The sequence below is a fragment of the Scardinius erythrophthalmus genome, assembly GCF_964197995.2.
Source record: "Scardinius erythrophthalmus genome assembly, chromosome: 4".
NCBI lineage: Eukaryota > Metazoa > Chordata > Actinopteri > Cypriniformes > Leuciscidae > Scardinius > Scardinius erythrophthalmus.
The window spans coordinates 26,498,288-26,526,208 of record NC_138224.1 but is presented as its reverse complement, the minus strand read 5'-3'; the positions used below and the strand labels follow the sequence as shown (position 1 = coordinate 26,526,208).

General features: G+C 40.8%; 1 protein-coding gene across 1 annotated transcript; it reads left to right on the top strand.

The window, feature by feature from the left end:
* The first annotated feature begins 1,233 nt into the window (after positions 1-1,233).
* LOC308690193 (uncharacterized protein) lies at positions 1,234-27,448 on the top strand. Its single transcript, XM_081364530.1, has 6 exons — positions 1,234-3,402; positions 3,584-3,900; positions 4,474-4,685; positions 26,412-26,432; positions 26,537-26,699; positions 27,180-27,448. The coding sequence occupies exons 1-4, from the start codon at positions 2,492-2,494 to the stop codon at positions 26,427-26,429; spliced, it is 1,458 nt and encodes a 485-aa protein (XP_081220656.1). The 5' UTR covers positions 1,234-2,491; the 3' UTR covers positions 26,430-26,432; positions 26,537-26,699; positions 27,180-27,448.
* The last annotated feature ends 473 nt before the right edge of the window (positions 27,449-27,921 follow it).

Sequence of the window (27,921 nt, the reverse complement as noted above, 5' to 3'; positions counted from 1 at the left end):
GAGAGAGAGAGAGAGAGAGAGAGAGAGAGAGAGAGAGAGAGAGAGAGAGAGAGAGAGAGAGAGAGAGAGAGAGAGAGAGAGAGAGAGAGAGAGAGAGAGAGAGAGAGAGAGAGAGAGAGAGAGAGAGAGAGAGAGAGAGAGAGAGAGAGAGAGAGAGAGAGAGAGAGAGAGAGAGAGAGAGAGAGAGAGAGAGAGAGAGAGAGAGAGAGAGAGAGAGAGAGAGAGAGAGAGAGAGAGAGAGAGAGAGAGAGAGAGAGAGAGAGAGAGAGAGAGAGAGAGAGAGAGAGAGAGAGAGAGAGAGAGAGAGAGAGAGAGAGAGAGAGAGAGAGAGAGGAGAGAGAGGAGAGAGAAGAGAGAGAGAGAGAGAGAGAGAGAGAGAGAGAGAGACCCGCCGCGCGCGCGCACTGTCACCGTCTTCAAACAACACGAACGCTGTATTGCTCTCTCTCTCGTCAACCGATTGTGTTTAATAGTAGTTTGTTCATATAAAGTGTTTGATTAGCAAGTATGGGTTAATGTAACGGTAAACGGACTCTGCGGGTAAAACTGTTGTGATGAAACTGCGCATGCGCGAGGTAAAACTGCTGGGGTGAAACTGCTGGGGTAAACTGTGGCTCTGCGGCTCTGCAGTCAGACCCTTCTCACACTGCCCAGCGGACCTGCAACCGCCTCGCAAGTGTTGATAGGCTATTACTCGTGAGGTGTAACCAATCAGATAGCGCTGTGGGCGGGACATTGAGCAAGTCTGCAGAGTGGTGATTACAGAGCCATATAGAGAGAAATTTAGCAGAGACAGGGATACAGACCATAAAGGGGGAAATCCCACACCCATACCCCACCCCCTCCCCCCCACACACGCTGAATATAGTTATAGAGGTGCAGTTTTTAAATTAGCCATATTTTCAATATTTGCTCTTATCAACAGTTTATGATTTTTTTCTTATCTAGACTATAAATTACAGGAATGCCTGTCATTTTGATCTATTAAAAAAAAATAATTCTGCTCACTGCACATTTATTATAATGTAATATAATATTCAGTATTCATTATCAAATGCTTCCTTATCTTTTAAATCTGGCCTATGGATTTTCTACAGGAATAGCATGTATGAACGGACATTGCACTTTGCTAATAAACTTTGGACAGTAACCTCCATCATTATAGGAGCATTAGGTTGAATGAGTTGGAATTAATTAATTAACCAAGAGTATATTTTTACTTTTTATTTTCAGAGAAAGCATGAACATCACCTCAACCGATACCTTCAACCAGGGCCATAGTGGGGCCACTTTTCAGCCCGGGAGTTTCAGGCCCAAGACCGGCCCACTTTTTCCATGGTGGAATTCCAAATTAGCACTTTTTCTAAATTGGATAAATGAAGCAACAGTTCAGCTCTTACTATTGTGTAGTTTGTATTAATACCATGGGTTAACAAATAATGTAAAAGTTAAATAATAATTCACTTAGACTTTATAAGAAGCAATTACGACTTTATTTCACACAATTCTGACTATATATCTTGCAGTTCTGACTTTATAAGCAATTGCGACTTTATTTCACACAATTCTGAATTTATAACACACAATTGCGACTTTATTTCACACAATTCTGAATTTATAACACACAATTGCGACTTTATATCACACAATTCTGACTAGCCTATATATCTTGCAGTTCTCACTTAATAAGCAATTGCGACTTTATTTCACGCAGTTCTGACTTTATATCTTGCAATTCTGACTTTATAAGCAATTGCGACTTTATTTCACACAATTCTGAATTTATATCTTGCAATTCTGACTTTATAACACACAATTGCGACTTTATATCACGCAATTCTGACTTTATATCTCGCAATTCTGACTTTATAACACGCAATTGCGACTTTATTTCACGCAATTTTGACTTAAATATCTCGCAATTCTGAGAAATAAAGTCAGAATTGCGAGATGTAAACTCGCAAGTGTGAGATAAAAAGTCGCAATTATCTTTTAAAATGTTTTATTCTGTGGCTTAAAAAAAGCTTCCATACCTCCTGGCCTCTTCCTCCCATCCATCCTCCCTGACGCGTTACAGTAGGGCCGGCCCAGCTATCGGTAGGCGCCGGCGGTGCCGCGGTAGCCTACCTGAGAAAACGTTTTGGAAAAGACGGACTATGGACCCAACCAACTCTATAGGAAGGGAGGGGAGAACTCCCTCACATGGTACAACCCATGCAGAGGCTGCGCGCTGCGGTGTCAGAATGCGAAACGTGTGTAGCCTATGTAACTAACGTGACATTTAAATGTAAAAAAAAAAAAAAATTCCTCGACCGGCCCAAAAGTGAAGCGGCCCACCAGGAATTCTCCCGATTCTCCCGATTACCCACTCCGGGCCTGCCTTCAACTGACAGCACCCACAGTTAGGAGGAAGGGAAGCTGGCCTGCTGGTGAGAGTGCGTCAAACAGTAAGCAGCAGAAACTAGAGGACACCAAAGCCTCACAAAAGAGCATGGACCAGGCAGTCATCAAATTTGTTGTTCAGGGTTTGCATCCCTTCGGAGTTGTGGAGCAACCAGGATTTATAAATTTAATACAACATACTATGCCAAACTACACAGTGATGTCCAGAACAACGGTCAGAGTTAAAATAAAAAAAACAGCAGAGGAAATGAAAGCCAGAGTAAGGAAAGTGATGCAGAACATTGAATTCATCGCAACTACCACAGACTGCTGGACAGCTTTTCGTCAAAGTTTTATTGGCGTGACCGCCCACTGGATCGAGCCAGACAGCCTAGAGAGATGTTCAGTTGCTCTTACGTGCAAAGGGCTTAGAGGATCCCATACATTTGATGTATTAGCTGGAGCCCTTAATGAAATCCATTCTGAATACAACATTTGCAAAAAGATTGTCAGGACCACTACTGACAATGCTTCAAATTTCATCAAGGCCTTCAAGGTTTATGGTTGTGACGAAGAAAGTTTGGTTGGGGGGGGAGAGGAAGATGTGAGTGACAGTGAGAATGCTGAAGATCTGGAAGAGGAGATAGAGGGTGTTGAGATACAAGGTGTCATGGATGAAGAGGATGGTGATTCCGAATATCAGCTTCCAAAGCATCACCGTTGTGCATGTCATCTTTTGAACTTGATCTCAACAGTAGATGCTGCAAAAGCCAACTCAGATCAGGTCTACAAAAAAATGTCACGTGCAGCATTTGCAAAGTGCACAGCTCTGTGGAACAAGAGTGCTCGCTCCACCACAGCTGCAGAGGTGATTGAAAGGGAATGCAAGCTCCAACTTATTCGCCCAAATGACACAAGGTGGAACTCCCTCTTTCTTTCAGTGGAACGATTGCTAAGAATCATTCAAGACAGTGGAGAAGGAGCCATCAGAGCAGTTAGCATTGCACTTAAAGTCCCCATGTAAGTGTTATGCTGCCAAACACATTTTCTTGCATAAACGTATACAAATAGCATTTATCTTCCAATATTTGCTTATGCAATATTAACTAATATGATGTTTTGTAACATTAGCCATCTTTGTATGTTACATATGTTATCGCCATATGATATTTTGTATGATTTTTCTATTGCTGTGTGACAGGTTCAGCCCTGCAGAGCTTGCCTTCTTGACTGAATATGCTGCTACCATAAGCCCAATCGCCAATGCACTGAACATAATGCAGACAGAGGTGAATGTCCATATGGGATGGCTGGTGCCCACTATTACCCTCCTAAATGTGCAGCTTGATCGCCTCCTAACCTCATCCAAGTTCTGCGAGCCACTGATCTTTGCCCTTCAAGAAGGAATACAGCAACGGTTTGGACCCATGCTTTCCGACCCAGAACTCATCGCTGCTGCAATTTTACTTCCGAAGTTTCGGACATCCTGGACAAGCAATGAGGACTTGCTGAAACTGGGTAAGTCATTGGCTCTTTAAATTGCAAGATGGAAAGCCTGGCAAAGAGCAGGACCTAACAGTAGAATCAAAAATGTGTTGTTACAGTTTTATGCAGAGGATTGGGCGCCTCTGATAATATTTAGGATTTCAGTTTATCATCTGCTGGGCTTTCGAAGCTGCAGCTTGACATATTTTGCACATTTCATTTCAGTTCCAAAATAAAATTTATAGAATAAACATTAACAATGTAATGTGCATCACAACAAGTTACAACGACAGACAGGTGAAAAAGCTTAGGGGTCCCAGTGGAGCCCCCTTTTCCTGAAATTACAGCCTGTAGATTTTCCACTAACCACAGCTACATCCCTGATGTCTGACTTCAAGTATTTAAACCATTTCTCCTTACAAAATATCTCCAGGTCAATCAGGTTTGATGGCTGACAAATGTGGATTATCAGGGGTGCCCAAATGCATAAAACTGTATAGTTACTGAGGAGCAAAATGACCATAACTCACCCTAATGATCATATCTGGTTAAGGAGATGCATACAGTAGTCTTTTCTTTCTTTCCTTTATTTGGTCCAATGGACAGTCATGAACTACATCAAGACTCAGTTGGAGCAGGAGCCAGTGCAGTCTAACCAGTCAGAGCAGCAGGAGGAGGAGGAGGAGGAGGACTACTTTGACATCATGAAGGACAACATCCAAGAGACCTCTAAGCAGCTGGATGTATACCTGGCCAGCACAGCTGTCACCATGGCCGTTCTCAAATCAGTGCCTGCCGTGTACAGATTGTCGCTTAAGGTAAATACGCCGTTGCCTGCCTCTGCAGCCTGTGAGAGACTCTTCAGCTCAGCAGGGCAGATTTTTAATTAAGAGAAAAAATTATGCAAGTACTTTTACTTTTAATACTTAAAGTACATTTAAAATCAGGTACTTTTTACTTTTTACTTAAGTAGGGTTTTCATTGTGGTACTTTTACTTTTACTAAAGTAAATATGTCTCTGGTTATTTGTACTTTTACTTAAGTACTGAGATTCAGTACTTCTTCCACCACTGGATTTAAACCATGCTAGTGCATTTCCCGTAATGCCAACATAATGTTCTAATCTATTTAAAAGAACGTTGTGGTCGATGGTGTCAAATGCAGCACTAAGATCGAGTAACACTAATAGCGAGATACAACCACGATCGGATGATAAGAGCAAATCATTTGTGACTCTAACGAGAGCTGTCTCGGTACTATGGTACGGTCTAAATCCGGACTGGAAATCCTCTCAGATATCATTTCTTTCAAGAAAGGAACACAGTTGTGAGGATACTGCCTTTTCTAATATCCTTGACAGAAAAGATTCGAGATCGGCCTGTAATTGACTAATTCTGTATGATCAAGTTGCGTTTTTTTAACAAGCGGTTTAATCATAGCCAGCTTAAACTTTTTTGGTACGTATCCTTGAGACAAAGATGAATTAATGATATTAAGAAGAGGATCTATGACCTCTGGAAGCATCTCTTTCAGTAGCTTAGTTGGTATAGGGTCTAACATACATGTTGTCGATTTAGATGATTTAATGAGTTTAGTAAATTCTTCCTCTCCTATAGCAACGAATGAATCAAATTTTTCCTCTGGGAGACTACAATGCACTGCCTGATGCGATACTGTAGTAGACGGTTGCATAGTTATAATTGTGTCCCGGATATTATCAATCTTATAAGTGAAGAAGTTCATAAAATCATTACTGCTGTGTTGCTTGGAAACTTCTGGGCTTGAAGCTTTATTTTTCGTTAGTTTAGCCACCGTTTCAAATAAATACCTAGGATTATGTTTATTTTCTTCTAATAGGGTTGAAAAATAAGCAGATCTAGCAGCTTTTAAAGCCTCTCTGTAAGTAATTGAGCTCTCCTTCCATGAAATGCAAAATACCTCTAATTTTGTTTTCTTCCAGTTGCGCTCCATTTTTCTGGCTGCTCTCTTAAGGGCCCGATTGTACTCGTTGTACCACGGCGTTGGACTATTTTCTTTAATCTTCTTTAAGCGCAACGGAGCAACTGTGTTGCAACTGTGTTGCTGGAAAATAGAGTTAAACGTTTCTGTTGTAATATCTAGTTCTTCTAAGCTATCTGGGATGCTGTGATGATGAAACTGATCAGGAAGATTATTAATAAAGCAATCTTTAGTAGCAAAAGTGATAGGTCTCACATATTTGAAACACGGAGTCGGCTTTGCAGCCTTGGCTAAATGCAAATTACACGAGACTAGATAATGATCTGAGATGTCATCGCTCTGCTGCAGAATTTCAACGGCATCAACATCTATTCCGTGTGATAATATTAGATCTAGAGTATGATTACGACGATGAGTAGGTCCTGACACGTGTTGTCTAACTCCAATTAAATTTACAATGTCTTTAAATGCATATTAATGTATTAATGTATATTAAAATCACCAACAATTAGTACTTTATCTGCAGTCAATATTAATTCTGATAGAAAGTCCGCAAATTCTTTGATAAAGTCTGTATGGTGCCCTGGTGGCCTGTATACAGTAGCCAGCACAAATCTCAAACGTGATTTATCGTTTACACTATATATTTTTACATTAAGCACCAATTCTTCAAAAGATTATATTTAAAACTTGATTTCTTAGTGGTTTTGAAGCTATTACTATAAATTACAGCTGGCATGGAACAAATACAAGTCTTTTAAAGAAAGAAAACCAAACAACTCAAAATAAATCAACTCTAAATAACCAACCAAATCATTCAACAAAAAATAGGACAAATTAAATCAAAACCGAGGCAATCTGTTACAAACACACAAAAATAAATCAATTCACATACATCACTTAAATTCAAATAATAATCATAATACAAAAATAATTTGAACCTTTAAGTAAACAAACACGTCAGGCTGCTCTGGTTACCGAGGTTACCGGGAGCGCTTCCGATCTACAAATACATTTTTTTTTAAAACACCTGCACACTATTCCCTTTATCACTTGAACCCCCCGCACAATGACGATATATATTACTCACCCAATTCATTCTCAGCGCCGTATTTATGTGGTGTCTTCACCATAGATATCATATAAAGGCTAGATGTCTCGTCCGCGCTGCTGGCCAATGGAGCTCGACATCCGCACATGGTGGCCATCTTACGACAGGGTGCTCGCTCACTCATAACATGGTGCATGTACTTTTAAATAACCATAACTTGCTCAATTTTCTACCGATTTTCAAACGGTTTGGTTTGTTATAAACGTCAGAGATGTAGCTATTATACTGCATACATATGAATAATTATGTTCAAAATGTTTAAGCATTCAGAATTATAGCCACGTTAATAACGTTTGTAAGAAACCAAACCGTTTGTAAGAAACCAAACCGTTTGTAAATCCGTCCAGATTTCAGCGAGATAAGAGGATTTGTGTGCGTGCTGCTCACTCACCTTAATTCACAGAGCCCTGTCCTAAGATGGCCGCCGGTGATGCCGGAAGTGACACCGCCTTAAGACATCTAGCCTTTATATGATATCTATGGCCTTCACCGCATGAGTTTGGTGCATCACTTAAATCAGTCCGTGCTTATCCCCCTTAAATATGCACAGTTCCTCCCCCCACCCCGTTTAATCAGAGCTCAATGTCACATCAAGTTCATCTTTGGTGTTGTCCAGCTGCTGGGTCAGCACTTCAATTCCAGCTCTGGACACCTTTACTACACGGTTACTACAGTCATAGTTAACTACAGTTTTACATTAGTAAAACCATGATTAATTTTCATAAGGGCTGTTATGATCAAGATATCATTAAATGCTAATAAATGATCATAATAATACTTTAAAAGGCAGATATTTCTGTTGTATGTTGTTGAAAACATTGCATTGTTTCAATGTACAGATCTTATAAAAATTTCAACGTTGATTTAGAAGTGTTTTTGTTAGCCTTTTTCAACCATTTAGCATTAAACGTTATATCAACGTTGTTTCAATGTTGAAACAACAACTGACATTTTTCAACGTTGATTTAAAAGTGTTCTCTTATGAGAGTCCTCTCGTACTGCGTTTTATCAAAACGCTACGGGAAAAGTCTCTTTTCACAAAACACTGAAGCACAAAATTATCCTTTTATTTTCATATATGTAAAACGCGTTGCGGCAGCAGCAGTCAGCTATGGCGAGACGGCTTGCTCGCTCATTGGCTGCTCTGCGGCAACTGCTTAAGCCTATCGAGCGAGGCCTGAGATGACATCAGGCCAATGAGGGCGCTTTGCGCCCTCCTCGCCACTTCCCGCCGAAACGGGCGTGGCTTACCTCTATAAAAGGAGCTCGAGAAGGCTGATTCACTTGATTTTAATCTCTTCAGCGAAGCGCACGCATCGCTGGATCACGGAAGCAAGCGTCGTTCGAAGCAAGCACTTCAGCGGGACGAGCCCTTGAAGCCGCTGGCCAACGCTGCCTTCTACAGCCGTACCTGCTGCGCTTTCCGACGCCTATATCCTTTATTGCTATATTGCTCTGTTTTCTGTGTGTGTGTTCGCTGCAACACTCACCCCTAAAAGAGCTGCGTCTTTTTCAAGACGCCTTCTCATGCAGCGCTCGCGCTCGCTGACGGCGAAACGCCCTCACTCCGAGCCAATTGCCTACGGTGACTCTGAGGACTCGCCAGGCATCCTTTCCGAGGCTGCCCTTCCTGGAAGCGGACGGCGGGATTAGTTTTTCTTTACGTTACAAGAAAAGCTACCCTGCCTCCGCACGCGTCATTCACCGGCGAAGGAGAAAAGAGTGTTCTCAGTCCCACCGTTGGTCGGTCTCACCTCTTTTCTCTCATATTTCTCAGTTCCCTGTTCGGCGACTGGAAATATTATTGCAGCAAGTGAGTCTGTTATAGCACGCTTGCCTGCCAGCAAACGCCGAAGAATACATGTTGACGCCGCCTTTGCCGCCAATGCTTCACTCTGTCAGTCCCCTGAAGGCGACTGCAGAGATGCATTTTGCAGCCAGCAAGCGCGTAGTACCCGCTTGCCTGCAACCAAACACCGTTTCTATGGTTCCCGTGCGTCACTGGCGAAAGGAGAATGGAGTGTTTTCAGCCTCGCTGAAACTGGGCGATATCCACTCTTCTCACACTCAAAGCCTATATCCCCCTGTGGCTCAGTGGCGGAATTATAGGTTTTCCGCATGGGAGACCGGAGTTCTAATCCCGGTCTAGCGGCATATATTTTTATGCCGTCAATGCTTCGCTCTGTCAGTCCCCTGAAGGCGACTTCGGAGATGCATTTTGCAGCCAGGGAGCACGTGGTACCCGCTTGCCTGCAACCGAACGCCGTTTCTACGGTTCCCGTGCGTCAGCGAAGCAAAGAGTTCGAATCCCGGGTCTGCTGGCAGAAAATATTTTGCCGCCGAATGCAAATCACTCTGTTTGTTCCCCGAGAGGCAACTGCAGACGTGTTTTGTTTTCGCAGCCCACGAGCACGTGGTACATGCCTGCAAGCAAACGCCAGTGTGGATAATACTCGTGCTGACTTTGTCTATGTATCTTCACTGTGGTCCAGTGGTAGATTATTAGGCTCTCGCGCGGGGGATCCGAGTTCGAATCCCGGGTCTACCGGCAGAAAATATTTATGCCGCCGAATGCAAATCACTCTGTTTGTTCCCCGAGAGGCAACTGCAGACGTGTTTGTTTTTGCAGCCCACGAGCGAAGTCCCGGCCACGGCCAATGATGCTATATGTGTACAGAAGATGCCCACTGCTTGTGCCCATCCCTACACATTAGCACAGCCCTTCACACAGGGCCCGCGCTCATATATTCGACTCGGGTCGATCACGCACAGAACATAGTGAACGTGCCCACTGCCTAGTGCCCACAAACACTATGTTCTGCATGCCTTGTGGTTTCTGTAAAGACGAAACCTGTGTGCACAGACAGTGCACTCATTGCAGTAATTGTGCCCGCTCTCCCGCGCCCACACTTACTAACGGCCATTATATGTCCTACGGGACTCGCCCAGCCCTCCCTTGCTCGGTTAAACACCGCAGCGGGGTTGAGCGCAGGCATTCTGCCCGGCCACGGCCGATGGTGCTATAAATGTAGTCTCGATGCCCACTCCTCAGTGCCCATCACTACACATAAGCACAGCCCTACGCTTAGGGCTCGCGCACATAAAATCAACTCAGGTTGATTGCGCTTCCAACATAGTGAGAGTGCCCACTTCCCAGTGCCCACGAACACTATGTCTAACAGATCACAGGCTCTCTGTAAAAACGAGACCTGTGAGCGCGCGCTCTGCTCAGGCAGACACCGCGCCCAAAGCAGTAAATGTGCCCGCTCCCAGCATCTACTCGCTCACATGAGTCCTATGAGACTTTCTCAGTCCTGCCTCACTCAGCTAAGCACTGTAGTAAGGTCGAGGACGAGCGTTCCGCCCGCTGTATTAAGCGCGCGCCCCGCCTCAAATGCCACAGGCATAACGCCTATGTTTTTATCCCCCGAAGCGCCTCTGTCGCACGCCGAACAGAGCGCGCTCCGTATCCAGCCCCTAGCCAGCCATGCAGAAGCATGGGCAGCGCTTCCAGGGGTTTCGGACTGGGTGCTAGGCATTATAAAGAGAGGCTTCTCGCTACAGTTTTGTCAACGCCCTCCCCGCTTCATAGCGCACGTCGAAACTACGGTTTCGTTAGAAGTAGCACACCTACTTCGAGCCGAAATATCAAAACTGATAAGCAAAGGGGCGATAGAGCGCGTTCCCCCAGCTCTAAGCGAAGGGGGCTATACAGCAGATACTTTCTAGTCCCCAAAAAGGACGGCGGTATCAGACCCATACTGGATCTAAGACGGCTGAACAGAGTATTAGTGAAACTCAGTTTCAAAATGCTCACAACCAGCAAAATTCTCGCGCATGTTCGCCGAGAAGACTGGTTCATGTCGATAGATCTGAAGGACGCGTATTTTCAAATACAGATAGCGTCACATCACAGGCAATACTTGAGATTCGCCTTCGAGGGTCAGACATACCAGTATACAGTCCTGCCATTCGGCTTGTCCCTGGCACCTCGTACATTTACGAAATGCATGGACGCAGCGCTCGCTCCTCTCAGACTCAGAGGAATGCGAGTGCTGAACTATTTGGACGACTGGTTGATCCTAGCTCAATCACGATCACAGCTCGTGGAGTACAGAACCATTTTACTCGATCACCTTGAGAATCTTGGTATCACAGTCAACTGGACAAAGAGTTCATTGAACCCCAGTCAAACGATTTTGTTTCTGGGCGTCGTTCTGGACTCACAGTCTATGACAGCGCGGCTGTCACCACAGCGCGTGTTGCGCATTCAGCGCGCGGCGAGATCTTTCCGCCGCGGCGCTTTCACCCCGCTCAGGAAGTTTCAAAGGATGCTGGGTCTTATGGCCTCAGCATCGTCAGTTCTCTGGCTGGGCTTGCTCCGCATGCGCCTGCTGCAGTTCTGGTTGAAAGCGCGGGTACCGCGCAGAGCGTGGGCGACCGGTCGATTACGCCTCAAGGTCGATCAGAGCTGTGTTTCAGCCCTGGCGCCTCGGATGGCGGACGACTGGTACCGATCAGGTGTAAGCCTGGGGACTTCCTCGAGAGTGAGGATGGTGTCGACAGACGCATCCACCTCAGGATGGGGAGCGCTGCTTGAGGGCAGACCATTCTTCGGCCTGTGGTCGGAACAAGAAAAGCTCCAACACATAAACTGCCTAGAAATGCTGGCAGTGCACAACGCGATGACGCGTTTTTGTCCCCACATCAAGGACGAGCACGTCATAGTCCGTTTGGACAACATGGCTGTGGCGTCCTACATAAATCGCCAGGGCGGTCTGAAATCCATATCCCTGTACAGGCTGGCGGAACGCCTCCTATTATGGGCTCAGCACAACTTATGCTCGCTGAGAGCAGTGCATATACCTGGGCTTCAGATTGTGGGCCCAGACAGACTGTCCAGGAACAATGTTCCCCCGGGCGAATGGTCTCTACACCCACAAAAAGTCCGGCTGTTGTGGGAGAGATTCGGCAGAGCGGAGGTGGATCTATTCGCGTCCCACGAAAACGCGCACTGCCCCGCGTTCTTTTCAAAGACCGACAGCGCGCTGTCCCGAAGGTGGCCGCGCTGCCCGCTATACGCTTTTCCCCCGTCTCCCTCCTGCCACAGGTGTTGGAACGGGTCAGGAAAACAAAATGCCCAGTGCTGCTTGTAGCTCCGTTCTGGGAGAACCAGACATGGTTCCCAGTTCTGATGCAGTTGGCAGATATCGCTCCATGGCCACTGCCGTTGAGGAGAGATCTCCTCTCGCAGGCCGGGGGCTCGATTTGGCACCCACACCCGGAACTGTGGTCCCTTCATGTGTGGGCGCTCAACGGATACCCGTTGGTCTCGCAGAGGGAGTCGTGAATACCATCACTCAGGCTAGAGCGCCGTCGACTCGGCGACTTTATGCTTCAAAGTGGTCGGTTTTCTCCAGCTGGTGTACAGCTCGGAGCCTTTCACCCCTCGAATGTGAGGTAACGGAGGTTCTCTCCTTCCTACAAGAGCTGTTGGATAAGCGCAGATCCCCTTCCACGCTCAAAGTGTATGTGGCGGCTTTTTCAGCGTTCTCTGGTTCAACGCTGGGTCAGTCGCTGGGAAGGAATGATTTAGTCATCTGCTTCCTCAGGGGAGCTAGGAGACCGAATCCACCCAGACCTCCTTCAGTCCCTATTTGGGACCTTTCTACGGTCCTGGCGGCCATGAAAGGTGCCCCTTTCGAGCCTATACAGTCTATTAGCCTCAAACATTTGTCTTTCAAAACGGTGTTTTTGATGGCTCTCGCTTCACTGAAGCGCATAGGCGACCTGCACGCGCTCTCTGTGAGCCCGGCATGCTTGGACTTTGAACCTAAGCACGAACCTAATACTCAAACCTAAGCACGGCTATGTGCCGAAATCCCCCAACACGCCTTTTCGGGCTCAGGTCATTTCCCTGGCTGCCCTGCCGGCATCGAGTGAGGAAGGGGACTCCAGTTTTCTTTGACCTGTTAGGGCTTTAAGAGCTTATATGTCCCGCTCTGCTGTCTTCAGACAGACAGAGCAGCTCTTTGTCTCGTTCAGCGGACGTTCCAAAGGAATGGCTGTTTCGAAACAAAGTCTATCCAGATGGATAGTTGACACCATAGCGCTGGCTTATACTGCCAATGGCATTCCATGCCCGTTGGGAGTCAGAGCGCACTCTACGAGAAGCGTTGCTTCTTCGTGGGCTTGGTCCAGCGGGATTTCCCTACAGGATATATGTACGGCGGCAGGCTGGGCCTCTCCGTCTACATTTATCAGGTTTTATAACCTAGAGGTTCCTGCCTTACAGGCTAAGCTTTTGTCGGTGTAATCTGTTCAGCCGTCTAGTCAGACCGCTGAAACCCATGCGCTACCGACTATCTTGGGCAGAACTGTGTAAGACCCACATTTCCCACATTAGTTCAGGTTCCCTACCCTGTCTATGTGATGTTATACTTGCGTCTGTGGACATGTCTATTCTACGACGCTACAGTATAGGGAATTAAGGCTCCCACCCTTATTCCCTGACTCTGTGTGAGTCAATCTGGTGATTATGCACTGTATGCCTGAAATAGCTTCCGGTGATCAGTGTTTTTATCCCAGCACGCACGGCGTTTTGCAAGGGGTTCCCGTAGCGTTTTGATAAAACGCAGTACGAGAGGACTCTCGTAAGAGAACGTACTCGGTTACTAACGTAACCTCGGTTCTCTCTAGAAGAGGGAACGAGTACTGCGTTCTCTGCCGTGCGTACGGTTCACTCTGGTTCGTGAAGCGCCCTCATTGGCCTGATGTCATCTCAGGCCTCGCTCGATAGGCTTAAGCAGTTGCCGCAGAGCAGCCAATGAGCGAGCAAGCCGTCTCGCCATAGCTGACTGCTGCTGCCGCAACGCGTTTTACATATATGAAAATTAAAGGATAATTTTTTGCTTCAGTGTTTCGTGAAAAGAGACTTTTCCCGTAGCGTTTTGATAAAACGCAGTACTCGTTCCCTCTTCTAGAGAGAACCGAGGTTACGTTAGTAACCGAGTACGTTTTTGTTAACCTTTTTCAACCATTTAGCATTAAACATTATATCAACGTTGTTTCAATGTTGAAACAACAACTGACATTATTTCAAAGATATTTCAACGTTGAAAGTCGGTCATGTCCCGGCTGGGAACTAACCCCACTGTGTAAAAATTATTTTAAGCCTAGCTAACAGTTGCTAGTCATGGAGGCTTAACACTGCACTACCAGCCTCCGCTGCCTGCAAGAAACTCTTCAGCACAGAAGGGCTGATTTTTACACACAAAAAGGGCACGTGTTGATTCCAAGAACTTTGAAAATCAGCTTCTTTTGAAGCTAAACAAAAGTTTCTGGTAGTTTTGGATCATGCAAACACACATTCACACTGATACTCATGTGTACATACAAACACCCACACACACATTGATGCTAAAAAAGAAGGTTCTGGTTGTTATGTTAAGTATGCCTTGAAAGTTATTCCACAGTTTTTTAAGGGTCTTAGGGTTTCACCCAACATCAAACACACACAGACTCTGAGGTATACATTTGTTCACTTGCAGTCTCTCTCTCCCTGTCCATCCCAGACACACACATCCGTTTTTTCACTCACTTACTGTCCTACGTTATGACACATGTTACACATTACAGAAGGTGTGTATATCTGTCCTATACATAATTACGTTATGACATGTTACACTATACATAAGTTCTGTATACACTAGTTGCTCCCAAGTTCTTGAAGGGATTCAGGACAAATCTATGCACATCTACAGATTTGAGGGCATACATCACTTGTAATTTTTCTTTTGCTGGATGTCTATTGTCTATTTAAATATCAATAAAAAAATAATAAAAAAATCAATACAATGCACATTGAATTTGTAATTTCTCCCACTTTTAAATTGTGAGCCTGACAAATTACATTTATTATTATTAGCACTGCATGTTCAAAGATTTACTAGCTGTCAGTTCATTTCTTATACGCTGCTGTATAGTGGTTGTTAGTTGTAACTCTAAAAGTATGGGGAACTTCTTAATTAATGTCTGTTTAGTAATTCATATTTTATCCTTTATTTTCTTTCCAGAAGCCATATTTGAGCGCACACACACACACACACACACACACACACACACACACACACACACACACACACACACACACACACACGCGTAGATTCCTTTAAATGTTATGGGGAAAATTAAAAAAGAGAAACTGGATCTGTTAATTCTCACAGAATCACTATTGAATTCATATATTGCTACTCAGTCAGAATCGTATTAACCTGGAGTCCCAGTCTCTGTCACAATAATCATGTATGTGATGGTTTAGGCCAATTGGCAGATATCCACTTAAAATGTAGGCAATGGCATTTAAAGAACATTTTTTCCAAATCCACTTAAATTTCTCAACTTGCACTCTAGTACCATTTGGGTGGTCCGGGTAGCTTTGCATAAAAAAATGTTGGTCATTCGCAAGGCTACTTTTACTTTCATACTTAAAGTAGATTTCCAAGCCTTTACTTTGTTACTTTTACTTGAGTAAAGAAGTTAAATCAGTACTTCTACTTTTACTAGAGTATTTTTTAACACAAGTATCTGTACTTCTGCTTGAGTACGGGAAGTGAGTACTTTTGCCATCTCTGGGTAAGGACAATAAACATACATACTGTTAATTCAGCCAGCGCACATACCTGTATTTTCTTCCTGTTTTCGGTCGAAGTCCACAGTAATCGATTGACGAGTTCACGCGCGTGATCATAGGTAACTAAACCTATGCGCTTGAACTCGACAATCGATTACTGTGGACTTCGACCGAAAACAGGAAGAAAATACAGGTATGTGCGCTGGCTGAATTAACATTACTTTTATTAATATCTTTCACATCTACTGCAGTCAGATTCACCGTGTTCACTCTGAAGGAATCACTCACATGGCTGGGCACTTGTAATGACACATCAAGGATGTTAAGAGGCTAAAAGCAGGTTTAAAACTTGCCCCATTGAAGTCAACAGGGTGCAAATTTTAAAAAGAGGATAACACGGTGTAGGCAACACAGATTTTTGTCGTTGTTCTCTGTACTGACAGCACTCCAAATTTACAAAAAAATTAGCTCAATGTTAAAATTGACCGGAGTTCTCCTTTAACTTTGAAACCTTTATTTAAAAAACAACTTCTTTCAAAACAGATTTATAACACTTCTTATTAATTTAAACTAACTCATTTTAATGAACATTTCATTTCAAATGAAAGTAAAGCACATTATTTTCATTTTTTTTTTTGCTCTTGCTTGCCTTTAAATAGCTTGCTTGCCCTGATATAATGTCACTTTTTGGAAACTGCAGTTATTGCAGAAAGTGATCTGGTTTTACCGGTTTACTGGTTTTTAGTGGTTGGTCCCACCCACATCCAAAACAAACGCCAATGAAAAACCTCAGAATAAGCTTTATGATTGAATCAGAGATGAATATAATGGAGGGTGGGGCCAGAAAACCACTGATAAATGTGGCAGTATTTACTTTACATCTCATAAAACCTGACAGTTGAGAAAACAGCAGTAATATCACAGACCAGAAGATAAGGATGAAGATTAACACATCTTTGTGTATTGCCGGAACCATACTTCTCAACATAGCAGGTAAAATCTACAACATGTAAAAACTTAGATATAAGTTTAATGAAGCGTTTAATTAAATTGTTTAATACCTGACAAGCAATTGAATTCCTAAAAACCTTTGTGCACACATACACAACAGACTTAACTGAATTGATGTTTCTCATGATACATCTAAAACCTTTGGATCTAAAGATTTGTGGTTAAATGCTTGAAATTGCGTTTGTAGTTATCTTTTAGAAGCTAAATCAGCTACAATCTCTATTACCTTAAATTATACATTTATCTCTGTAAAGCAGCTTTGAAAAAATCTACATTGTTAAAAGTGCTATATAAATGAGGATGACTAAAATATAGTTTTGATTTGTTTAATTTTATAATTTTGGTCTCTTTATAAATCCCATACTTTTAAAATAGTGATAATAATAATAAAAATGAATAGTGTCCAAACATTTGACTGTCTATTATATTACTGTTTTACGATTTTAAGTATACTGTATTTTATAATATTTTTATATTTCAATAATAAATATTGTATTTAACCCTCTGGGGTCTAATGTGTTTTTGGGGTCCTTGAGATGTTCTGACATGCCCTGACATTTGTGCTTTTTTTAGTTGCTTATAAACATATTAATGGCAAAAAAAAAAACAAAAAAAAAATACACACTATTTAGCACAAACAGGGCTACCATAATATGTGAGCAACAAGAATGTACATGTCTGCATAGTTTATGCGTGGTTATTGAAAAAACTAAAAACTAAAGTTTCTGAATAAAGACCACAAAACACATACTAAATATGTGCCAATAAGACTTTTGTCTAATGGATGTCATCGCCTAGTGTTTTTTCTTCAAAATGATGTGAAAATCACCCTGCCTAATCATTCACATAACACAATACATTGATTTGAATTTTGCAAAGCACTTTCTGTTTGGAAAGGCAATATTCGAGTGGGCGTCAATGATCATGCATATTTAGTGGTTCACACCTGAGGAGACAATGGGGCCCGCATACTTAATTAGCCATTCATTCAGGTGAGTCACTGAGCCACAAGAATGCAAGAGCAACAGTTAGAAGCATCTCAATTCTTTTTTTATTTTTCCACAAATTGTGCTTGCAAAATGGCCTATAATATCCAAGGAAAACATGTCTAGTAATTGTGCAGTTAATTCTCATACTGTATTTTCAGTTTTGGAATATTTATCCTCTCCCCAAATTTGTCACTAATAAAACACAATAAAAATTATTTAAAGAAAAGGCTTATATTTACCTTTTAATAGTTTGTTTACATCTACCTTGTAAATATATATATATATATATATATATATATTTTTTTTATTTTTTTTTAATTAAAAAGGTTACAATTACAACAACAATTCAAGTGTAATCTTTCTTTGTAAAAACTAAAGTATACATTTTATCATACATATTTCAAAGTTAAGGATTTGATTGATTATTTGATTACTTTATTTTTGACAAAACATACTATATTTAACATACGAGCAAAAATTGGCAAACAAAAGCTTATTTGAAGTGGCAGATATTTTACAGTAAAAATGTATAATCTATCCAAAACTAATCAACAAAATGTCTTTCATATGTCTGTAACATAGGTCCTTCATTTTTATTATAAGAAATATAAATGTTAATTTGCAGTTTAATACGTTGCTTATACAAATACATTTTATTTCAACATATTTCAGTCGATTTTTACTCAGTATAGCAATACAGTTTTCACACACAGAAACGCCTGACTGTAACGTTGTTTTATGAAATATTAGGGCATATAAATGTTAATTTGCAGTTTATAACGTTGCTTATACAAATAGCCTACATTTTATTTTAACATATTTCAGTCGATTTTTACTCATCTCAGTATAGCAATACATTTTGCTAAAACATCATCATTCATTCACACACACAGAAAGGTGATTTAAATTTAAACTGTCTTTTTACGAGCTGTGGTAAACAGCGCGCATCTCTGCGGCTGCCGTTCATTCATTCACAGAAACGCGATTAACTTGAGAAGGAAAAAAAAACTTACTACAGTATTCGGATCCTCTCTCCTGCAATACCCGCACTCTGAGGTAGATTCTCCATTATTATTATTCCTCACAGCACTGCCAGATGGTGTAAACACGTAGGCTACAATGATATGATTAAACTTGTGTTTTCTCGAGCTGATATGGGGGGCGTTCACAGGTTTGCCTCAGTAATTTGCGTTTGAATAGCATGCGCTCTCCGTGGGCGGGTTCACATTACATTTGAATTAGCTCTAATTAGCCGGACTGGAATCGCTCTCTTTTAATACAGATTTCACAAGATGAGAATATTTGTTTTTTATATAAATTATCTCATTTAAAAGAAGAGAATTCAAGCTTCATGCCTGTGTGTCTGTATGCCTGTTTGACTAAGTATTCGCTGAGTTACAGTTCATTTTTGGACGTGTTTCAGAATGGTCTTGACTGACAGAGAAGGCAGAACTCGCATCACGTTTATTTTTCTTTATTTGGCAAAAAGCACAACACTTTGTTTTTATTGTGAGTATACACAAAAATAATACACATTTAACAGAATCGATTGATGTATGAAACTTGCTTGTAATATCAAAGTCAACAGAGCAAAATTAATTTCTTTTGAACTGAACTGAAAAAAAGCGAGCCTATCGCGCCGGCGCGATTGTCGACCTCAGAGGGGTTAAAGGAACACGCCGACTTTTTGGGACTTTGGCTTATTCGCCGTATCCCCCAGAGTTAGATAAGTCCATACATACCATTTTCATCTCCGTGCGTGCCGTAACTCTGTCTGATGCACCCACCGCTAGCCTAGCTTAGCACAAAGACTAGAGGTAAACGGCTCCAGCTAGCATACTGCCTAGAGCCCTGCACTGGCAAAACATCCAGCCCTAACCAAGACCTGGCCCATCGTGTTCAAGCCCTAATCCGGCCCCAGCCCGAAAACGTCTGCAATTTTTCAGCCCGAACCCGAACCGAGACCATCAATATCACTCTCTCTCTGATGCGCGCTCTCTGATGCGCGCTGTCTCTGCTAGACGCACACACATACACACACACAACTAGGTAAAATTTTATTATAGGCCTCAAACATAACTACCACCACCGACAATTATGCCCACAAATATTAATACAGACTGTCCCTTACAGAGAAGCATAAGCATGCAGTAGAGAATATTATATAGCCAAATGTGATCCAGCAGTAAATAAAGATTTACGGCCTACCTTTTTTTGATGTCAAGTAACTTTACTGAAGAACAACGTTTCAAAGAACTCTTCACCAACTGGCTAACGTTAAATAATAATAAAAATATAATAAAGAAAAAAAAATCCATTGAACTCATGCTCGGTAATCAAATCAAAACTCTTTCAAAATGCAGCTTTTCCTGAAGTATTGGGAACTTTTAGTAACTCCCCACGCTCCAACTTCTCCCTGATGCTCTGCATGGTCAACTGTCACCTAATGAATTGCACGCGCGTCGCATTTCTCACGTGATCGCATATTGCGTTGCATATTTATAATATTATCAATATAACAATATTTCATATAGTAGCCTGCGCTTTGCACGTATATTATGGGCACAATGAAAGGAGAAAAGCTAAATGAGCCCGAGTCCAACCAAAGCCCAATCTGTAAAAAAATGAAAAAAAGAAAAAAATGAAAAATTGACCCGACTGCTCCCAGTAAGTGACAAAATAACCCCAACATTTTCCTATTTACATGCTGTGATTTGTATAGTCACAGCGTGTACAAATAACATGGTCACATATTCTCAGAAGGCTGCTACTGCTAAAGCACTGCTACTTGGGCGGAGTGATTTGCTCGCAGCGCCTGAGAAGCCCCGTGGTGAGGAGCAGAATTTGCTCAGAATTGGAGTAAATCACTCCGCAGAAGTAGCAGTGCTTCGCTCTTCTGAGAATATAGTTCCCAGTATGTATACGGTTAGAAGATGGTTGTGTCTCATGTGACCTTGTTATTCATACACGCTGTGACTATACAAATCACATGTAAATAGGAAAATGTTGGCGTTATTTTGTCTCTTATTGGGAGCAGTATGCTAGCTGTAGCCTTTTACCTCCAGTCTTTGTGCTAAGCTAGGCTAGCGGTGGGTGTGTCAGACAGAGTTATGGCACACACGGAGATGAAAAAGGTATGGATTTATCTAACTCTGGGGGATACAGTGAATAAGATAAAAGTCCCAAAAAGTCGGCGTGTTCCTTTAAAATTACAACTAGCCAACTGTTTATAGCTAGATACTTTTTTCATAGATTTAAATTGCTATACGTCTAAAATCAAGTCAAGTCACATTTTAAAAAAAGTTGTTAAAGGGGTCATATAATGCCATTTTTGTACAAGCTAATATGATTCTTTAGGGTCTAAATTAAAAGTTTGTAATATACTTTAATTAAAAATTCTCATTAGTATTGTAAGAAAACACTAATTTTACCTGGTCAAAAACAGCTCTGTTTTCAGCACGCCGTTTCAGTGCATACAGCTTTAAATGATAATGAGCTTTGCTCACCCCGCCCCTCTGTTCTGTGGGTACACCGTATTAGACATTCTCTGACCGTATCTAACACAATAACCACGTGTTATTCGTTATAAACGTGGGATTATGAATTATATTGAGAACGTCGTACATAGAAAACATGCCGTAATGTACCCTGAGTGTAAACCTTAGATGCATTCATCCTGAAGCCTGTAGCAAGGTTTGCAAATTTCGCAAAGATTAATATAAATACTAATATAAAGGTTAATAAAACATTACACTCACATCTTCTGGAGGTTCAGCAGGAACACGTTGGTACCGATCCGTTTTTTCTCGTTTGTAAAGCTGTCTGGTGTGAAATGATTCGCGCAAACATGAAAGCACAGACGATCGTGGGGAATCCCCGTGAGGGAATCCCCGCGTCAATCCTTTGGGCATATCGCTTCAAAAACAAAACTCAGCCACTGCATCTTCAATGGCTCAGATTTAGGAACATTCAAATGACTGCTGTGTTCCTTATTACATCTAAGAACAGAACACCACAATCGCTTAGACGCCATTTTACTCCAGCATATCAACAATGGCGGACTACAGACGACAGCTGTCACAGCTCGCTCAGGGCGGGTCTTGTGTTGAAACACGGCTGTCAATCACAATAGCGGGAGGGGCGTACGATCTTATGACGTCACAATATCGAACGGCTTGATTTCAGAGATGGTCAAACATATAAGGAGATTAAAACAAAACCACTGGATGGATTTTTATCATGATAGGATGGTTGTGTACAGGCACTGCCAACAGACATTTCAGTGCAATCAACTTGTAAAAGTGCATGTACCATTATATGACCCCTTTAAAGCATATTTATTTTAGGGTGACCATATTTTAGTTTTCAGAAAAGAGGACGGGGCGTGGTTGATGGGTGGGGGCATGGTTATGCAGTTCATGCATTCTGCTTTAGCCTACACAGATCCCGACCGAAACGAAAACAAAAAAAGAGAGTTGTGGAAATTTAAAAATAATAAATGAATAAAAAAATAAATAAAAAAAACATTTTGGATGATTTGATTATTAGTGCAGTGATTATTATGTTTCTATCATGTTGTTTGACAGCAGTTCTTCTAACCCTCATTGATGGAGTGTGTAGCAAATTTGAACAAATTAATTAATGATTCGTCTGAATTAATGATTGAATTCGTTAAGATGGTGGCTTGGCACCACCTACTGGCTGTTTTAGTTTCGTATTTAAACGTATAATTTCATAAATTCTATCGTTTTATATTTCAATATTCAAAATGTTAAAAAAATATTCTCATAACATTATTTATGCAAAATGTAATTGCAGTGTAAATGCATCCATGGATCTGCATTAACAGTCTGTGTAAATAATATCTAATGGCATTCAGGGTCAGCGTCTGCACGTCCAGCACCTGCAGCACGAAGATGGATTTTGTTGAAACGGATTTTATTTTACTGGTAACAGCCCTATAGTGGTGCCTTATTAACTTAATTTATCAGTTAAACTTAATAACTTATAGGCTACATGATGATGCATATAGCCTACTATTTAATAAGGTTTTAAAAAATGCCCCAGGAAATCAATTTATAGCGGAAATACCACCTCTTTATGGAAAAGTTTGTTTCTGTTGCTGTCAACATTGTTTTTGAAAGATACATTAAAAATGCAGTTAGCTTCTGTGTACGGATCTACAATGCATGGCATAAAATGTGGTTAATAGTGGATAATTTGACTCGCTTCCGTGTCAAAGTGTCTGTTATCAGCAGATTCTATTCATGTGTGCCCAGACATTTTTGAAATCCTGACCTGCTGATGTTTTACGCCCATGTCCAGAATAAAGAGTAGGCCTATGTATGGTAAAACTATATAGCTACAGGGAGTTAGGGTGATATAATGTCTCGTTTCCACTGAGCGGTACGGTACGGTACAGTACAGTACGGCACAGTACACAATTATTTCCGTTTCCACTGTCAAAAGTTGTGAATAGTACCAAAATACCGAACCGTACCATACCACTTTTTCAATACCCTTCCGCTGGGATACCTAGCACAGTGGTACGGTACTAAAGGGTGGAGCTAGACTCACTGCAGAACATTGATTGGTTTACAGAGTATTGACAGAGCTACAAGGGGAATGACAACATAAGAAGCGCCATTTTTAATATACAGTTGAAATATAATACTACTGTTATTGTTTCACGAAATGTAGTTTTAAGAGTTTTTCAGGCGAGAATGTACTTGTTTAAAGCTCAAATCTGTGGTTTATTTATTAAGATTTCTGAAAATTTGATCCAGGTTTTGAGATCCAGACGATCACCGGGCGCTCTGCGCTCATGTACCCCGTCTGACGTTTGCTGCTGACTCTGACGTCTCAGTAGTGGTTAAACATGAGATATAATTCGTCTTGTGTATATCTAATGGGCGATATTTGGTCTCGTGAATCTATAATTTGTTCCCTGGCCAATCGTTTTGGCTGAGGGCTAAGTAAAGTTTCATAACTTTATATATTTAAGCTATTTAACTTTACCGTTGTAAGGTTAGACTGGAGCACTGACTTTGTATGTTTGACTGAATTGTTAATCAGGATAATCAATACAATAACATCAAATACTCTGGAATAAAGAGAAAAGATGCGCACCTAATATTAAAATACATGATGTTAAGAGTTTTGGTCACTCTTAGCATCATGGGTCAACCTGAGTTACAAAAAGCTCTTTCACATGGAAACATCTGCTAACAATGGGAATTTACATTCAGAGTTGACACCTTTTGGGTGTATGAGACCATTTGCCTAAAGACCACCTTCCTTTGTGTGCCAGTTATCTCTAAACTCTTAAAAACCTTATTACCTTTTGTTTTACTTATTTGCAAATGAGACATTTGTACCAGTCGCACTGAGACATTTCAGATGATACCAAACATGTGTAATATTCTGTGATAATTTTTCACATTTAACCATTTAGATTCTTGGGTGATTTTTTTGGTGATCTCAGCATGATAGAGAAGGAGTGGGGGATGAGGGGAAGAAATGTAGATTAGGATGATTCGGAGGTGAGACTTCGGACAGTATGTAAAAAGTACGCCCCGGACAGTACGTTAAAAGTGGACATGTCCAGGCAAAAGAGGACGTTTGGTCACCCTAATTTATTTAATTTTTTTAGAGCAGAATCAATTATGGAAACTCAACAATGAGGACTGTTCCGATTCTGCTGTGTCTAAATGACAATAGTGTCATCATTTAAAATGATAAAATCTGTCAAATATGATAATATTAATAATTATTTTTAATTAAAATAATAGAGTCCATGGTTTAAAAGTAATGGCTTTTTTAGTATTTTTGTCTTGTTTCCAGTCCAAATATCTTAAAATTCTTAAATAAAGAAGCATTTACCAAATAAGTAAATGAAATCTAAATTATTTTTAAACTGCTTAAAACTAGCAAAATGATCTGCCAATGGGCTAAGAAAAATAATCTTGTTTTCCATTTGAATTAAGATTTTATTTTCTTACTGCATTGGCAGATCATTTTGCTTGGTTTAACTTAACTAAACTTCATTTAATGTTTTTTTATTATTATTATTATTATTTAAAAAAAATGTTTAATTAGAAAACAAGATATCATTTCTTATGTCATTTAACTTATCTAGTAAATGCTTCTTGATTTAAGAATTTTTATATATTTGGCCTGGGAAACAAGACAAAAATACTAAGTAAGAAAAGCATTTTTTGCAGTGTAGTCTTTTATACATTGAAACTTCAGTATCTGTCAAAAACGGATAACTTGTAATGCAGAAGGATTTTCTGTATATGAGATGCAGTTCTATTACGTAGCAGAAACACTGCCAGTGTGAAAGCATAATGTAAGCCTGCTGCTAATTCACATACACACTGCATGTAAAACTGGCCTAATTTAGTTAACCCTCTATTGCATAGTGTTGCTTCAGGGTAACATACCCATTTTCCCTCATATTCTCAGGCTTACAAAATCATACACCAAAAAAAAAAGCTTATTTTAATCTAGAGGAAGTATGAAAAGCCAATAGAATGCTTGTATTTGATTACATTACTTGTCCAACCCCCTTTTCAATGTCTTTTCCTCACCTGCACTCACATGCGGCAGCCATGTTTTTTCAGCTCCACAAAACTTTGAAAAAGTGTAATTTTCCTTAGGATTTCCATGAAATAAAAAATATTTCCACAATTTTGGGTAAGTTCTGATTTAATTTCACTCTGTTGATTATGGTTTCATTGAATATTTCTTTTGTAAATGGGTAAAATAGCTATGTTGCCTCAAAGCAACAATATGCAACAGTGGAATGAGAATTCCCTGTTTTCATGCTATAGTTACAATATTATTAGCAATATAACATTTCACACAGATGGCAGGATACCAAGACTTATTAAAGTATTTGTCAGTATGTGCCTTGTTTTTTTATTTTAAAATACTTAATAACAATAACAATATTTATGATGACAGTTTAGCTATAAGTATGCATAGGCATATAGAATTTGTAGCTTTGTAAGCTCAGATGTGCGTGTGTGTGTGTGTGTGTGTGTGTGTGTGTGTGTGTGTGTGTGTGTGTGTGTGTGTGTGTGTGCACCAAATGTTCAATCTGCCTCTAATATTTCCAGATACATATAATAATTGTGTAATTATCTTTTTCAGTGACAATGAACATATCAACATTCTATGGCAGAAAGAAGTTTTTGATTTTTAAACATGAAAATTGAATGAGAATGAATGCATAAAAATAATACTCCTTTGTTGCGCATTGTTACTTCTAGGTAACAAACCCCACTAAGATGGTAGCTGGTTTGAACTGTATTACTTTTTTAGCACAATTGTTTTTTTTAAATGAAGTTGATGTTGAAGATCTTTCATAAAATGTGTTTTGTTATGAAATAAAGAGATATATTTTAAATAGACTGCACTTTTTGTATTTATTGCCATTATTGCATGTTGTTGCGTCAAAGTAACATACCTAGATCTACCCCCTATTATTATAATTTTTGTAAATTATATGTTGAATTGTTCAATGTGCTCTATGACTGGTAATAAAATGTGTGGAAATATTTTTTTTCTCTATTATTTCATATATCATGCAATAGAGGGTTAAGGATTGTTACTTTATTCATGTCATTACTATGAAATAATTTAACAGGGATTTTGGCTAAAAATCAATAAATACCATTATTCAGGTGAATAATGGTTTTATCTTGGTCAGATATTCTTGGTTTTATCTTGTTTTCATGCCAATGGTATGTGCCAGCACTGATATTAGAGTTTAACAGTAACACTTTATCGGCTCTGTACAAATGACTGTCTACTTTGTCTTTCTCTACCCACACAGGTTCTCTCTGCCAGTTAGATGGTAAGTTGTCATAATGACCATAAAATTCTTGTTCCACGCAGAATGTGTCTTCTATGTCTGTGAGGCATTTTAAGGAATTCTCATATTACTTTTTCTCTCATTAGTATGTGGTCAAGCCCCCCTAAACAACAAGATTGTTGGAGGGGGGGATGCAAAGGAAGGGTCTTGGCCGTGGCAAGTCAGCATTCATGCCAATGGAAGCCATTTCTGTGGTGGGAGTCTAATCAATAAAGACTGGGTTTTATCTGCAGCTCACTGCTTCCTGGAGTATGTTTATGCTTAAAGAGATAGTTCACCCAAAAAATTTAAATTATCCCATGATTTACTCACCTTAAAGTCATCCTAGGTGTATATGACATTCTTCTTTCAGACGAATACAATCAGAGTTATATTAAAAAATGTCCTGGCTCTTCCAAGCTTCATAATGGCAGTGAATGTTTTTCCATAAAAAGTCCATAAAAAATAACTAGCTTCCGGCCAAACTAATATACTGGGCCCTATCATATACCTGGCGCAATGCAGCACCACGTGCGACGCAAGTGTTTTTTGCTAGTTTCAGCCCGACGTAGTCCGACGGCCATTCACTGCCATTATAAAGCTTGGAAGAGCCAGGACATTTTTTAATATAACTCTGATTGTATTCGTCTGAAAGAAGAATGTAATTTTCATTTTTGTGTGAACTATCACACTAAAATACAATTGAAAATTGATAATTGTGGGATTAAAGTAGACTTTCTCTATTTACAGCTACGGTGCGTCTGACATTGTGATGTACTTCGGGCGTCGGAGCCAATCGGGCTCAAACCCTAATGAGACATACAGGACAGCGAGTCAAGTTATCAAGCATCCTGACTACAATCTGACAACGTTTTCCAGCGACTTAGCACTGGTCCAGCTCTCCTCTTCTGTGAATTTCACTGATTACATTAAGCCAGTCTGTCTGGCGGCTGCTGGTAGTGTATTTCCTGGAGGTGAAGAGAGCTGGGTGACTGGATGGGGAACGCTACAGGCTGGAGGTGAGTGAATATTTGTTAGTCAATTAATTGAACAAAAAGAATACAGCAACCCTCAACAATTTACCTAGAAATGTTTTTTAAAAGCTGTCAAAATATATCCTCTGATCTGTGTCAAAGGCCAGCTTCCTGACATACTGCAGGAGATTATGTTACCAATTGTCAACAACAGTGCCTGTTATAAAGCTTATGAAGTGACCAAACCAATCACAAGCGAAATGATTTGTGCTGGATTTTTAAATGTGGCAGGGAAAAGTTCATGTGAGGTAAGACATCAGTCATTCATTTTAATCTAAAGCAATTTACAAAACTACTGTCCAGTTTTCGGTCACCTGCACACTGGCAACCTAGTTGCTCAGTTAAACTCTTAAAGTCTTTACTCCACTGATCATGAACTCATACATTACTACTGTAAGCTTGCACTTGATCGGCCAAAAATCCGGCATCCGACCAGCGCGGAAGGTCTCTACGTGTTA

Bases quoted from the DNA above. Each gene is read 5' to 3' on its own strand.
- LOC308690193 (XM_081364530.1), top strand. From the start codon at position 2,492: ATGGACCAGGCAGTCATCAAATTTGTTGTTCAGGGTTTGCATCCCTTC. The intron at 3,403-3,583 runs GTAAGTGTTATG...GCTGTGTGACAG, and splicing joins ATTGCACTTAAAGTCCCCAT to GTTCAGCCCTGCAGAGCTTG. The intron at 3,901-4,473 runs GTAAGTCATTGG...TCCAATGGACAG, and splicing joins TGAGGACTTGCTGAAACTGG to TCATGAACTACATCAAGACT.